The sequence below is a fragment of the Molothrus ater genome, chromosome 14 (genome assembly GCF_012460135.2).
Source record: "Molothrus ater isolate BHLD 08-10-18 breed brown headed cowbird chromosome 14, BPBGC_Mater_1.1, whole genome shotgun sequence".
NCBI lineage: Eukaryota > Metazoa > Chordata > Aves > Passeriformes > Icteridae > Molothrus > Molothrus ater.
In genome coordinates this window covers 10,017,750-10,034,113 of record NC_050491.2, presented here as the reverse complement: position 1 = coordinate 10,034,113, position 16,364 = coordinate 10,017,750, and the positions used below count along the sequence as shown (strand labels likewise).

Below are 16,364 nucleotides of genomic sequence, written 5' to 3'. Positions count from 1 at the left end.
TCTGCATTTAGGTATTTTTTCAATTATTATTCTGGAGGTAGTTTAGGGTGTAATTTTGATGTAATCATGAACATGTTGGGGTTTTACCCTTTAGATAATGTTAGATTGTTTTCAACTAACACTGACAGTTAACCTTTTTTTTTGTTGTTGTTGTTTTTTTTTTGTTTTTCCTAGTATTACAATGACTATGGTGATATTATTAAAGAAACAATGAGTAAAACAAGACAGATAGACAAAATCCAGTGTGCTAAAACACTTATTCTTAGTTTGCAGCAGGTAAGAGTTTACAATATTTTTATGCATGAAGTTCCATACTGTAGTGATGTCCTGTTGTTTAGTAACTAGTTTGGGATATCAATGATGAAATTGATATGGGCGGTAGGGATAAGGTGGTCTAAACTGAAACACATTTTCTGCAACTATGTGAAAAGCTGCCAGAAGTCTTCCTATACTTTCCAAATATTGTACCACAAAAGATGTAAGAGAGGTCAATAAATAAAAAATTAATGAACTCTTATGAAACCTTCATAACTCTAAAACAATAGTTTAAGTATTTAGATATATGTTGTGAAATGGCCAGTTTACTTGTTTGTGAACAGATAAATACTTCCTGCCTGTGTGGTGTAGGGGGTTTGGGGGTTTTTTGTGGGAGTTTTGTTTTGCTTTTGGTGTGTTGTTTTGGTTTTGGGTTTTTTAAACTATTCTGAGAATTAATTTGAAGTTTTTGTAATTTCTTAATGTTTAGTAGAGACTTCACACATTTGACAATAAAACATACCTTAATGCTCTCTTCAGTAAAGTTTGTATGGAAACCTGATGAATTCAGTTAAAGTTAGCATTTGATTCATCTGCTCACTTAAACCATCTGCATGGATTTTATCCACAGGCTCAGAACAGTAGAGACATATATCTCCAAAGCACTGTAATCCAGCATAGATCAATGCTATCCATGAAAGGAAAATCTACCCAAATATATTTTCTCTATCCCTGGTTTTCGACTAAAGGTTATAAAGCTACATAGTGACTGTGGATCTGGATATTGAGCCTGGTGGAGGCCAAATGGAAATAGTCCTTACTAAAGTAAGGACTGGTTTATCAGTATGGATATTGCCAAAACAAGGCAGGATGAGGCCTTTCCTTTTGATAGCAGCATGACTCTTAAATAGCTGGTGGAACTGCAGTGTAAAATATGTAACTAAACACTCCTTGTTTCATTCTTTGTGATACAAAAGAGTGAAGGGTGTGTTAGACAAAATTTAAAAAATAGAAAAATTTATTATTTAAGTGAATTATAGTTGAATTCAGTAGGATTGAGAAAGGATTGATCAGAGAAAAGAAAAGACTGAAGTTCAGAATATTTGGCTTTGACAACTATTGATATGTACTTAAAAATCTCATTGGTGACAGAATTTCTGGTTTCTTTGGCAGTTTTCCTGAACATGTTTCCATTTTAGGGTTTCTTTTTTATACTTGTATTTTGAGAAGTAAAAAAAAAAAAAAAGAATTGGGAACTAGTAGTTTGATGAAGTATTTTAGTGAAGACCAGGTGAAGATCGCCCTGTTTATTTCTTCTCTGTTAGTGTATGTAATTAGGGAATCCTACTAAGTTTTTGAATTCTCAACTTTAGAACACCTGATTTAGTGAAGCACTGAAATCTGTCATCCACTATATCTACAATTTGATGACTGCTTGATCAGTGCATTTCAAATTATCTCTGGGCTGCAGACTCTTCAAGAGTAGCTTTGACTTCATTGTCCAAAATGTCCATGTTTGTCTCCTGGTGTTGTCAGATCAGGAGTGGGGGGAAAAAGCTGTGAAACATACTTTTAAACTGAAACTAATCTCTGGTCCAAAGTTTGACATAATCTTTTAATCCATGAAAATTTCCCTTTTTATTCCGCGCAGCTCTTCAATGAAATGATTCAAGAAAATGGTTATAATTTTGACAGATCATCACCAACATTCAGTGGCATAAAGGAACTTGCTCGACGTTTTGCTTTAACATTTGGATTGGATCAGTTGAAAACAAGAGAAGCTATTGCTATGTTACACAAGTAATTGTGTGCTTTGTATTACTTCCATTTTTGTCAACACTTCTTGACTAACATAAGATAATCTTCTTCATCTTTGAAAATGAGTTTGTTAATATTAAGTGCCTCAGCCCTAGAGATGATATAGCCTATATCTTAATTAGGGGATGACTGCAGTTTTGTCTCTGAGCAAAACCTAAATGTTTAATATTGTTGGTGTTCTCCAGCATCATTGTAAATGCATGTAAATTATAGCAGTGGTGCTATAATGAAAAAGTCTTTTTAATGTCTGGTCCATAACAATAAGAAAAGATCCACTTCATTGTCAGTGGTGATCATGTTGGCCTCATGCAGAAAAGCTGCAATGCAAGGTAGAAATTCTGACAGAAAGAGTGTGTCTAGATTAAAATAATAACTAGTGTTCACTTTTTTTGCTGGAATATGGGAACATCAAATTATTGCTTTCTTGACATAAAGGAAAGGGGTTTGGTTTTGGTAGCTCACAGTGCTTTGAACTTCTGTTTGTTCTTTGTCTGATGTAATTTTTTGTTTGTTCTTAGGGATGGCATAGAATTTGCTTTTAAGGAGCCTAATCCACAAGGTGAGAGCCACCCACCATTAAATTTGGCATTTCTTGACATTCTCAGTGAGTTTTCCTCGAAACTTCTCAGACAAGACAAAAGAACAGTGTAAGTATTTTCTTAATATTCTTAGTATTTGTAATGATAACCACAAAAGATGTGTTTCAGAATAAGTATTTGTGTATTGTATTCATCTGAAATGGATTCTTTGACACATCAAGGTAAGTTTACACTAATGTAGTCAATATACTCACAGAAGGTAAATTGTGTTTATTGTTGTTATTTTTCATTTTATGGTGGATAAACAGAAATTGTGTTCCAGATTTGCTGTTGTCAGGTCTCTATGTTAACTAGATAAGAAACATAGGCTGTTAATTTCAGTAGTTACTTATCTTGACATGGTAACATTTTGTTACAGATTTTTGCATCTCTGTATTTCTTGTTTCATTTAAAGGTATGTTTACTTGGAGAAGTTCATGACCTTTCAGATGTCTCTACGAAGAGAAGATGTGTGGCTTCCTCTCATGTCCTACCGGAACTCGTTATTAGCCGGTGGGGATGATGACACCATGTCAGTGATTAGTGGAATCAGCAGTCGAGGATCTACAGTAAGAAATAAGAAGACAAAGCCAGCAACAGGCAAGCGGAAAGTACCCGAAGGTAGAACTTCTCTCATCTTAAATTTACTAGAATAGATTTTCATATAAACTATTGTTTATATGAAAATCTATTGTCACATTGTCATATTTTTTAGTGTGACTGTATTGGTATGCACACATTGTCCCATATTTTTTAGTGTGACTGTATTGGTATGCCTTTCTGTATTTTTTCCTGAACAGGTAATCTGTAATCATGTATGTGTCTTAGTGGGAAAAGTATTAATTTTATTCTCAAAAGAAGATACGGGCACTATACAGTGTTGAGTCATACAATAGAAAAGTATAGAAATGCTCCAGACAGTGATTATAAATCCAGGCCCTTTGAGGCACATGTAAGACTTTGTGGCAAAAAGTAAAGCAATTGATTCTCTGTATCACGCATTTAATTTGTGTTTCAGCATTCACTTTTAGACTAGTTTGAAAAAAACTTCTCGTATGTTCTCGCTGTGTTTGCTTCCAGCTGAAGAAAGCAGCAGTAGTGACAGTATGTGGCTGAACAGGGAGCAGTCAATGCACACACCAGTGATGATGCAGACACCTCAGCTCACCTCCACGATAATGAGGGAGCCCAAGAGATTGCGACCCGACGAGAACTACATGGGTGTCTATCCTATGCAGCCCGAGCACCACCAACCGCCGCTCGACTACAAGTACGTACAGCAGTAGGTCTGCTTTGTCTTAGTGTCCATACACAAAACCAGTACATGTTTAAAATAGAATAATGGTCTTTTTAAGCACGCAAGTAACGTGGATGTTGGCTCAAAGGCAACAGGAAGAAGCCGCGCGACAACAACAGGAGAGGGCAGCGATGAACTACGTCAAGCTGAGAAGCAACTTGCAACACGCCATGTGAGTGGAGTGAAATGCTCCTTCTGTGGGTCAGGGAGGGGAGGGCAGGGTTTATAAATGCAGTGGTAACACCTGTATCTTTTAAGAGAGATACATCTTCTAAGTTCAAAAGTTCTCTTCATTCTTAAGGACAGTATAGTTCTGCAGAAAAAAAGTACATGTTGCAAACAAAAACAAATGTATTGAGGAGCTTTGCATCTTTCCCCTACTTTTGATTGTTTTATATCCAGTACTTCATATAACATTGTTTAAGTGGTGGCTTTTTTTTAATACAATGACACCAATTAGTATAATTAGAATGACTCCTTAGTTTTCTCATAAGTTCTGGTATTTCATGTGGAATTTATGAGGAGAGAGGATGAAGGACTGTGTGGGTGTATTTGTAATGGTTTTACACATCTACTTTATTTCAAAGGCATTCTTTCTGGCCTTATCATAAGGCAGAAACAATTTTTCTTTAAGTGGCAGAACTTAAGTTCTTTCTCACTTGAGCATAAATTAGGTATGGTGTAGATCTGCTTACCAGTTCTCACACCCTCTCAGAATACCTATTTAGAAATGTCCCATTGTTGTCTAAACTGACTTTTTTTAGGCACTGTCTCATGCTCTCTTAATATCTTCTGGTTAAATACCAGCTTTCTTTAGTAGTAGTTGTGCATTCATTTCATTACTTCATTTCTGCTTTATCTAATGGAATCATCATTTGTTAGGAGTCCCTTACTGAGCATTAGCTTTTTAAATAGATAGAAGTTAACTTGATTTAGTGCTAAACAGTATTGCTTTTCATTTCAGTCGACGTGGCACAAGTCTAATGGAAGATGATGAAGAGCCAATTGTTGAAGATGTGATGATGTCATCAGAAGGGCGGATTGAAGATCTTAATGAAGGCATGGATTTTGACACCATGGACATAGACCTAGTAAGAAATTTACTTACTTTTAGTGGTCTTGGGATTTGTATTTCTGCTTTCAAAGTAAAATATTTGAATTAATTTTTTCCTTCTTATAAAAGAAAAATACTTCTGGTTGCTTTCTGCCTTGCTAAAGGGCTGTGCTGTTGTCTGTATACAAGAGCCATCTGCTCCAACTGCTCCAACTTACAAAAACAAGAGCACTTCCTGTCGTAACTAATAACATTTATCCCTTGTGAATTTCTACCCCTTGAGAGTTCAGCTTCACTGACTACAGTGTAAAACCTCTGTTTTTCTGGTGAAATTGCACTTAACCTGTTTGTCTGTTTGCTTTCTAAAGCCACCATCAAAGAACAGGAGAGAACGAACGGAGCTAAAACCAGATTTCTTTGACCCTGCTTCAATCATGGATGAATCGGTAGGTTCACTTACATAAGAGGAAAGTAATGTTAATCAGTCTTAAGGTTGCCATACTCTCTTACTTCAGATTTTAAATGGAAAGAATGCAATCTTCAGGTTGTCATTGTTAGCTTATTTTGACAGACTGGTACAGTAATTCAGCTCCATACATTCTAGGATAGTCAGTGTTCCTTGCAATTTTATGGAATTTTTGTTCTTAATATCTATATATAGCTATGTAAAAGTTAAAACCTATGATTCTGAGCAGAAAACACATTTATTATGGAAAAGACTGTAGCAGAGGCTGATAGCAAAGAGCATTAGAAAAACGAAGAAATGTGCATACACAGTATTAAAGGCAAGTTTCCTGTTGTGCTGAGCTTAGTTCAGTGACTCTGATGTCATTACCAAATGTCAGCATTAGATGATTTGCATTTTGTGGTATTTTTTTTTAATTGGCATATTTACTTTTGTGCATAAGTAAGATAATGGAGAAAATAAGAGATAATACAGATATCTGTTTATAGAGATGAGAGGTATTTTTTCTTTCCATATAAAGTTTTAGGTCCAAAACATCCGAAGTCTCTAGTTTCTGCTTGCAGTTGCCCTTTTATCCGACTTGATAAATCTGCAGTCTCTATTCTCTTTTAAAAATCTGCATGAGGGATTCCTTCTGTCTTGAACCACTTGTAAAGTATGCAGCCATTTTTGACCTTGGGTAGCTGGTACAAAATTACACTGGAAATAACAAGCTGCAGCAAGCCAGCAGAGGACAGTACAACAAGGCTTCCTGGGAATCTTGGACAGCTTGGTGGAATTTGGAAGATGGTTATGTATTTTTTTACAGTAATGTTGCAGCGTGAACCTGTTCTTGTTTATGGGAGAAAGAAGTCCTAAATACTGTTTTAATAATTGCAAATCCATATATTTTGTACCAGTAGGGCTTTGCTTTAGTAATAATGAATCAGTTAGGCTGTGCGTCTGGCTGTTGTGTGTTCTTTTCCTGAATTAACACCAAGAAAATATCTCGCCTGTTCTCTGACATTCTGTTTTACAATAATTCTTCCCCTCCTCTTCTCAATTTTTCCTGGACTGATCTGTGAAGTACCAGTCACTTTTTAGTCTGACAATGCTGAAACCTTGGCCTTCCTCCAGGTTGCATTTAATTGCTGTGAGAGCCCTTTTAGCTCCAGCTCTAACACTCCTGGGGCTGCTCGAGCAGGGTGAGGCTCCCGCCCGGCCCCGCCGTGCCGGGTGCAGTGCGCGGGAGCGGCCGCGCGGGGGCAGCCGCCGGCAGCGCAGCGAGCGCCGGGCGGGGCCGGGCAACCGCTCAGTCTGACAGACAGCGTTCAGCGTGAAAACATCATCGCATAAACGCAAACAGTTCTCCGAATAAAGTTAATTTGCTTTATTCATATAATTTATTTCAGAGGTCCCTTATTCTTGGAGCTGTTGCACTTGTTTTTAATAGGCGTAGACATAATAAAGCTGTTTAATTTATTCAGATGCACATGGTTTATGACTAGACTTCTAGTCGGATGTGCCCAGTTATTGCTGGCACCAGAGGCAGTTCTGTCTGTGTGCTCTGTTATAGGAGGCACCCAAAGTGAATTTAATTCAAAGAACAGTAAAAATTGGTTTGTAAACAGATAAATGTGAACAGCATTGTCAAGGTTCAGGAAAATTTGGTCTGTTTTGACTCTTGCTGATTCTATAAAGTCTTACAAACATTAGGACAGTCACATAATCTGGATCTTCTTTTTGGCACATCAGTGGTCATACATACTTTCATTGACATAGAAAGCTGTACAGCTTGTTCTCACATGGGAAGTGGAAACTGATTTTTTGTTTCTTTCCCTAGTTACACAATCTCCTGAAGTACAGTTGCTTGATTTTACCTGATGATTGTTTGATTTTTCACTGTCTTCCTGACAGAGTGAATACATTTCCTAGGAAATGTTAAATTTGTGTCCTGGTTGGCTGATGTGGGATGGCCTGTGGTTTCTGTGATCACAGACACAGCAGCAGCCAGTGTCTGCAGTGTTTTGTCCCAGGTTTAGTAGCTGGTAATAACACATTTGATTTCAGGTTAGTGCCAATAGAATGTCAAAGAAGTCTGAGTTAGGCACCTCACTAAAAATTCTTCTGCAATTATTACCTAAAATAATTAAAACACAGGCTTTATTCCTACTGGATCTAGTTAATTTCAAGTGTCAGAAAAAAATATTTCTAATGAATGAGGAGCCCTTTTCATATTATTATCTAAATCAGAAGTGTGGTTAATCTGGTTTGAAAGAAAAATAAACTTAATAATGCCTTAACATATCTTGAAGTGTCTTAATCTTAAATTATATACTAATTGCTTTGTTATTTGTTAAATGTGTATTAGACTACAAATTGACACCATTTCTAACTTTTTTTTTAGGTTCTTGGGGTGTCAATGTTTTAATACCAGAGCAGCAAATAAATCAGTGGTGAAGTCATTTTCTAAGTGGAAGAGGAAGTTTTTCAATACAAAATTGTGGTAGATACAGTGAAATTCTGAACAGATTTTTCTCTAAGGAGAATGACATGCTTTCAAGATCAAGTGCATTGAAGGGGCAGTTTTGTTTGCCTGAAAGAAAAAAAGAAATGTAAAGGACAAGTAAACAATTGAGGATAAGCTACACTTTTTGTTGGGAAAAAAATTCAATATTTTATTTATGTGCTATCAGTTTTTTTCTGGATCATAAGAAGTATTCCCTCTGAGTTTTAATCTTAACAGTCTGAGAGGTGTTTGGTACAGATTTGAGCCCCTCTCTACACATTTGCTGGCTATACTAAATAATCATGAGCTCTGCTGGATTGCTGTTCACGTCCATGAGCTGTAATAGTAGATGGATTGGTTTTCTCACAGTGTAGAACGAACCAGAAGAGTTGTCAGTATTTTCAATTAAATGCAAACTTCAGCAACAGAAGGTTTGTATCAATTAATCATGGAAATAAATACATAAAGCAGAATTTTAACAGGTTTTTAATCTAAAACACACTTTTTATTCCAAAAGCTTCATGTTAGCCTTCTCAGAAAGGTCCATAAGCTATAAGCTACCAGAACGTAACAGATTTCACTCTTGCTTGCCCATTACCAACCCTGAAAGTTTGCTTGTCCTTTAAGAAAAATGTAATGTTGTGAAATTCCTTCCAGTAGTGCCACTGTATTTTGTCTCCAAATAAAAGAAGCTTATTGTAGTATGTTTGCAGAAAAATTCTAAACAAAAATTATACAGCTTATTAGAGTGTGGGAATAGGGATCTAAATTTTAAATAAAATTATATATATATATAAATTGGTGCTGATTTTATAATTGCGCAGTTTGTTTAGTTTTTTCTTACTTTTAAATTCCAACTTAAAATTATGAGGTTTCAGAAATATATTGAAAGTTTAACAATGTTTAAAAATAGAAGAGCATGAGAATTCATGCTTTAAAAATGATTTTTAAATTTGTATTTTATATTGTTTTATCTATCTGTCTTTGCAAGCAGTCTTCAGGTTAAAGATACTTCTAACAGGTTACAGTACATTTCCTCTATATGTAAATTAGATTGGATAATAGAAACTCATAAACAACCCATAATATTCTTTGAAAGCTAAGCTTTAAATTTCATTTTGTGTCCATTCACAAATAAATTAAATTTGGTCTAAAACAGAAAGTGGATCTATGCCATTTTGACATTGACTCATTTTGCAAGGCTTAGGCAGCTAGACATCATTTTAAAGGAAATATTAACTTATATTACATATGTATATTTTTTGTCAGTTGTCTCTCAGTTCTTGAGATATATTATTTTAATCATTCCATGCCTTAATACGCTTGCAATACAAGAATCTCCCCAAATGGGTGAATACAAAAAGGCTTCCTGTTTTTAGACTCAGAAATTAAACATTCGGCTGTGGTAGCCAAAAACCATAGATTATCTAAAGGATCATGATAAAATATAATTATTTTACTAGGTCATGGGGTAACAACAAAATGAAAACTAGATCTGCCTAACTCATTTTACATAAATAAATACTCTCATGTCTAAAAGTACTGCCTATATTGTTTTCCACACCACTGCATTTAATAGAACTGCTGAGAGGACTGTATATATGATTTTAAACTTAAGTTGATTTTTCTTACTCTTGAAGGAGTGTTTCTTTGTGAAAGCAGTTCTTACAGCTTTGTTTTCAACCAGCTAAAAATGTTTTATATATTTACCTTAACCTGTTGTCCTCCACATTCTATTGTCCTAATTGTACTGTTTTCTGATTTGTATTTATGTCTTGAGACAGTAACTTTTTGAATAAAAATAAACCTACAGTATGTTGTATGTTTGATCTTTTTAAATTGGGGTTATGGGAGGACAGTGAAGAAAGGGGTATGAGTAATGCAAATGTTATGTTTATAGAAATCAAAATCTTTTTCCATGTCTTTTAAGTGTTTGTCTCAGAGTTGGGATAATGTATGAAAAACTGCACTGTTTTATATTTGTAATAAATTGTACAAGTTTTTAAAATGTGAATAAAGCACTAATTGGGTAATAATTTAAAGCAGAAAAGTTAATGCAATCATGATTGTTTTAAATATGCTTTAATTTGAGATAAACTTGTTAAAAGAATTAGTGTAAATACAGAGTGAGCTTTTGAAGAGGTTAGTACCTGCAAATAAAATTTTTAAAATTTGTATAGAACTTTTACATGCCAAGAAAGCAGTGGTTAATTATTTTTGTGTTACGTTTTTTAAAGGTGTATTAATAACCTTTCTGTTGGTTTCTTTTTCCTAATAACTATTATCTGATTTTACTCAGAATGCTTTTGATTCTGACATTGGAGATGCTGTACATAGTCCAATGGAAATACCATTAATTGTGTATGCTACTTTCCATTCCATAAATTGATCATACACCTGGTAAGCATTTTGAGCTTAATTGGCCAGACAGCAAGGGAATGAGGGGAAACCCTAAACATCCCCTCCCATTCCCCTCTCCTCAACTACTGAGCACCTCTAGCTGGGAATTGAAAACTCCTTTCTGGTACGAGACTTTTTAAAGCAGTAGTTTTAAGATCTTAGAGAGAGAAAACTTTTAATCCTTGCTAATGTAGCCTTAGGAGTTTTGGATTGGTTTTCATTTTAGTTATGATTATTGCAAATGTTCATTATTCCTGTCTCTAAATCCTGCTGTAAGTTCAATAGTATCTTGTGGAAAATTGTTTTAGTAAGTTCTAAGTTTACAATGCAAGAAAAATACCTTCACTATACAATGTAAAGTCTGTTCTAGTTAAGCTGCTTTGGTACAAAAGCCTGTAAATGGAAAAATTGGAGTTTTGAAGAGAGAGATGATAAAAATGTAGGAAAAAACAAACTATTCAGAGAAAGTAAAGCCTGTCCTCTGGTGTACCAGAGAGGCCACAGGGAACGTATTGACACAGAATGAGTTTCAAAGGAATAGTTTCCACATATTCTGTAAAAAGTATTTCTTGATATTAAACAACCAAAGACAATATCTAAGACGTTAGTGATGGCTGTTGTTTGTTTGTTTGTTTTTGTCTCTCTTGGATGGTGTGATGCTGATTCCTGTAGCATGTTAGAGATCATAAATCCCCATCTTTAATCTCAGTGTAACTAAAAATGCACCTCTTTAAAATCTGCCCCTCTATTCCCCCCCACATTTACCCATACACCTGTCCTTGTGTGGGATTTCAGCACAGCAATACAATTAACTTCCTACACACACTGGATTTTTTGAGCTGCTTTGATTTCACAACAGTGCTTTGCTACTTTTTTACCTATAGATTTTTTTTTATCATTATAACCTGATTAATATCAAGGACTTGTTCATTCTTTGAAGCATTTGTCAAAATTGTGGATTTGTGCTTCAGAATTCTTTTGATAAAACACAATTTGATTCTTTAAGAAATATTTTCATTCCTACTTAACTGCTTTAATTTAATATTCTCTGACTAATTTGTGATACTGAAATGTAGCTTATGCCATTGCCTCATTTTTCATAATCCTATGCAATTTCTTGTCCTGAGATTGTTTAATTTCATACACATTCGTGGCATCCAAAAGTGATCATATTTTTGATGGAGGTGGATGATGACACATACTCAGAAAACAAGATAATGCAGGACAATACTGTTCTATAATAATTCTCTTTTAAAAGTAACAATTCCATGTGAATTGTGCCTGTCATTTTCCTCAGCTGTCATTCTCTCCTGTATCCCATCTTCATGTTGCTGTTCTTTCTTGAATCTATTTCTTTGATTAAATATCGATTTTCATATTTCTTTAAAACTTTTACCAGTTAGATGTTGTTGCAAATGGTGCTTTCCAGCTAGAGATTCAGTTGCTGCTTTTTGTTGTGGTTTTTTGGAGCTACTGCCAGGTTTTATGGATGTAAGTCATAGTGGCAGTACAGTGGTAAGAAGCTCTGACTGTGCCCAGAAAAATGATCCAAAGTGTGGTTGAGTGGCTGGCTGACAGAAAATGTCCCTGTCCTTCAGAGAATGTGTACGGTTCCATAATGTCATCATGCTTCCCAAACCTGACTGGGTCATTTCTGCTGAGCTTTTCTCAGCAGTTTTTTGATTGGAAAATAAGAGGAAAAGTCGTCATGTTTTGTGTATATTAACTGTTTTTGTTGAAGAAAAAGCTGCAGTTGCCAGCTTTAAAAGTGAAAGTTGTGTTCAGCTGATAACACCTTGAATTCTGCACTTTCAGAAAAGCTATTTAAAAGAACCTAATAAAATAAAATATAAAAGTAATAAAACCTGGAGGCCTAGAACATCTCAAATTATTAAGGAGAGATGTGAAGTTGGTAGTTACTCCGTGAAAGCATTCAAGTAATACAGCAGGACCTGGGAAAATGGATTAATGAGCTTGCAGACAGTTTCCTGTTGGTTGAGGTGGGTGATGGTGGGTCAGAGAACCGTGCACAGAGCAGCAGCTTGTTCCCAGTCTGGTGGGCTCTGGGTACAGCTCAAATGATCCCTCAGAAATTTAGCAGGGAGGGTCTCCTTGTGCTCATCTAGCCCTTCTCTAGACTGCTCATTCAGTACCTTCGCCCTTGGGCTTTTGTCCCTAAATCCCCTGTGCCATCTGTAGGCCCTGGCTGTGGGACATTGGTGTGAGCCCTGTGCTGTGGTTCCTGCCGCTCCTGGGAGGGCTGGGCTGGCTCAGGGCTTCAGCAGCCTCTGCTCCCGAGCTGCCCAGCACTGGGGTGTCCCTGCTGGAGAGCTGCAGCCCCTGTGTCCTGGCCAGCAGCTCCACCTGACACCTGTTTGCCAGGCCACATTGCCAGCAGGGAAGCCTTCAGTTGGCTGCTGCCTTGTGAAAAGCAGTTAAACCACAGCTCTTGAGTGACAAATGCACCCATCTCTTATTATTTTAACACACTCTTTTCACAGGCTTAAATTCTGTTTTCTTCTTTTCAAACTGCTGCACTCCACCAAAAGCAAAAAAGCAAACCACATCCACTTGTTTTTCATATCATGCACAAAAGCACTTAAAGATGTGGCGTATCTTATATTTAGCCTGCTCTTTATTGTTCATCTTAAAGCATTGAGCTGTCTTTTACACAACTGTTCTTACGTATCAACTGACAAAAGCTGTCTTTCCATTATTTCTGTTGCCAGTTTATAATCTTCTGAATCTTGAAAAGCAGATTTCTTGGGGTGTTTTTTTTTCAACTGAATTCTTCCATTACAGACAAGAATCAAAGTGCTCTGTGAAACCTAGCGTGGATTAGGGAAGTGGCATTGTCAGTGAAAACAGTATCTTGTCAGTTCCATCCTGTTTGAGGGACTGATGGTGTTCCAGTTTAAGGGCTTATTGTGTAAATGTTTGTAACTGGAGAAATCTACAGATTTGGACTATTGGTCCTTTCCCTTGTTAGGGACTCTTTTATTCTTGCTCATATCAATAGCTTGTGTGTGGTGAAAGCAGCTTGTTGAAGTGCTGTGAAGTAAAAGAAGCACATGTTCTATTTAAAGCTGCTTTCATTACAAATCCTCTCTTTTATTTATTTTTTAACTTTGCAATGCTTCATCTTCTACTTCAGACTGACTTTTAAATGCATAGTTAAAACTCACTTGGGTCAGATTTGTAGATCTGACAAGAAAGGTGCCCTGTGGAGCAGAGAGGCTGCCAATGATGCAACATCAGCTGTTTGTGTTGGCTTTTCCTGGGAATTGTGTTGAGTTAGCCAAAGAGAAATAGGCTGTTGTTTGTTCTGGCACACTACTGATTTGTCTCAGATTGAGACAGAGCTACAGATTTTGTGGATTTAGACAGTTTAGAAGCATTTTCTCTCCACATGCTGTTTCTGTAGTTAACTGTTCAATGCAGGCCACTTGATCCATTAGTAAAGTTCAAAATATATGTGTCTTTTAGTTTTTTCCTAGTCCCTACTCACAAGGAAAGTCAAATTTCTTCTTTTCTTTTTGAATTTGATTTGCTGTTAATATCTCATTCATTTATAAGAAATGAATCATGTGTGGAGTGTTCCGTGGAGCCAAACCACAGCACTCAGTGATGTATAATCAACACTGTGGTAACTTGGCTGGGTGAGTCTTGTGGGTGGGTAACGACTGGTGTTGCACCAACCACAAACATTCACACAATGACAGCTCCAGATCCCCTTCACACTGGCACAACTCACAGCTGGACAGCAGAGATGCTCTGACCAGTTGGGCCCTGGCCACCGTGTGGTTCCTCCTCAGGCTCTGCCTCCTGCATGGTATCAGACATGTGGGGTGCCCATCTTCTCTGAAATGGCAGTTAATTATTATTATTAATTATCATTCCTATTATCACCAAGCTGTCAGCAGCCTTCCCAGTCCTGTAACCCGGGGTCAGCCACCTTATGACTCCCCCAATTTAATTTTAAATTGCTTAGTGTGGTCAGCCTGAGCCAGGAAATGCAATCATGTCTCACCTGCCTGCAGAGTGAGATAATTAATTTTTTTTCCAGGAAAATGTTAGACATAAACCAACTTGATTTTGGGTCAAGGCTTTCAAGGTGTTGTGGTCTAGGAATAAAAGTACAGATCTGATGCATCAGCACACCCCTGATCCCCAGAGTTGGTGGGGAAGAGGAGTGGGGACCCTCCTTCACTGTGTAACATTGAATGGGGTGATTATTTTCTGAATTTCAGAAGAATGGTTCTTGTGATGAGGGACTTTTCCCACACAATTTTAGGGTGAAGGAGGGTGCATGTTACGGGAATTTGGACTGAATGAGCCATGTCTTGGCTCAGGTATACATCATTAAATTGATGTTTGTGGTACAGCTGATTTTAAAGAGCTCTGCTTCCAAAGGACAAGTCTGGCAATTACACAGTGTAAAGCTCAAGTGAGTAGTGCAGACAGCCCGAATCAGTGTATTTTATAAGGGATGCCTTGCAGCTTTTGCAAAGTCAAAGAATTAATTCTATTTTCATTCTAGTACCATAAGATTTAGGTAGAAAGTTCCCTGGCTTTGTATGAGAGTTAGCTCTGGGTAGATAATTTCTGGTAACTTAATCATTGAATTTGGCCTCTTTGATTTGTCCGAACATTGGGTGTTCTCTCCATTATTTCTGTTTCTGGTGCTACTATCTTTGGTGGAGATTCAGGTTTTTGTTTTGTTTTTTTTTTTTTTTGTCACTGTTCCAAAATACAGGGAGTTTTTCTAGTTATCTTTGGTCCCTGTTGTATTTTTTAATAGATATCATTTTTGGACAACCAAGGCTTTTTAATGCTATTTCAGTATAGTTCTTGACACCTAACAGATTACCAGGTGAAGATAACCTTCATATTGGCAAACAACTTGAGACTTTTATCACAGCTCCTATCTCCAACCAGGAGAAGAAATTGCAACCAGATTGAGGAAAAGTTGCAGGTAATTTTTTATGACATCCAAAAGGTTGTAAAAGCAACAAAATGTTTGTTACTATATCCAAACCAGACATAACTTTTAGTGTGGTTGTAGAGATGTAGGATGGGAAAGGGGTTCTGTGCCTGTCCCAGTGGAGCACCCTGTGCCACAATTCCTGTTTCCATCACTTGGCCCAGCCAGGAGGAGCCTGACCCCTGTGCTGGGCTGTCCTGTGTCCAGCAGGCACAGCCTGGTCCCTGCTCTCTCCCAGCCTTCCTGGGGCTGGATGTGACCTGGCATCCTGATGGGAATGTTGCTGCCATGCCTGGTTCACAGCTGTCTTCCCTCTGCAATAAGGTCTCTTGGAGGGCTGGGGATTCCCACCCCCCCTTTTTATTCCTCTATCACTTTGTTCCTGCAGATCTTCACAAACTGCATCTCTACAAGAACATACAAATAGGAGAACTGGTTTTGTTACTTTGCAGTAACAAAAAAATCAATCCTTTTTTCAGAGCAGAGAAACCACAGCAGGGTGAAAGTAAACTTGGTTAACAAAACTTTCATAGAGAAGAATAAAAGTGATTAAGAGAGCAACTCTCTTAAAGAATACTTGCAGGGGTGTAGTGGTGAGAGCAGGGCTGAGGATTAATTCTCCACTGTGTTTTGTGAACTGTGTCTGGGGGCTTCACCTCTCCCCTGTCACTGGGGAGCTGTGCCAGGACACTGGGAAGGGCTGTGGGTGCGGTGGTGTCTGACTGTCCCTGGAGCCTCTCTGCACTTTGAAGTGCTGAATGCTGTTCCTGCCTGAGAGCAGCTCTGCAGAGGGTGAGGGCTTACCTCTGCATTAATGAACAAAATGGAAATAGTTCAGGAGTCAGCAGGAATTAATTTATCAAAATGGGCTGAGTTCTTTGTCTTACAAAAATTTTAATATGGAAGAAAAATATTAAATTACAGGAGCCTCTGAAATGAAGGACCTGACAGAGTAGAAAAATAAACCAGGAGATTTTAGCATGCTTTCAATTTTCAGAGAAATTTGAGAGCAGATTGTACTTTT

The 16,364-nt window shown here is 37.2% G+C and overlaps 1 protein-coding gene across 4 annotated transcripts in view; it reads left to right on the top strand.

Moving 5' to 3' along the window:
• The window catches only part of STAG2 (stromal antigen 2), a 73,074-nt gene extending 63,306 nt beyond the window's left edge, over positions 1-9,768 (top strand). For 2 of the 4 annotated variants that reach the window (XM_054516346.1, XM_054516347.1), the window contains exons 26-34: positions 175-276; positions 1,907-2,055; positions 2,592-2,720; positions 3,067-3,272; positions 3,732-3,921; positions 4,007-4,120; positions 4,913-5,039; positions 5,371-5,448; positions 7,855-9,768. In XM_054516346.1, coding sequence (XP_054372321.1) covers positions 175-276; positions 1,907-2,055; positions 2,592-2,720; positions 3,067-3,272; positions 3,732-3,921; positions 4,007-4,120; positions 4,913-5,039; positions 5,371-5,448; positions 7,855-7,878 — 1,119 coding nt within the window. In that variant the 3' untranslated portion in view covers positions 7,879-9,768. Of the gene's footprint in view, positions 1-174; positions 277-1,906; positions 2,056-2,591; positions 2,721-3,066; positions 3,273-3,731; positions 3,922-4,006; positions 4,121-4,912; positions 5,040-5,370; positions 5,449-5,988; positions 7,753-7,854 lie in introns of those variants that run through there. The other 2 variants (XM_036401987.2, XM_054516348.1) reach the window with 2 other exon arrangements.
• The last annotated feature ends 6,596 nt before the right edge of the window (positions 9,769-16,364 follow it).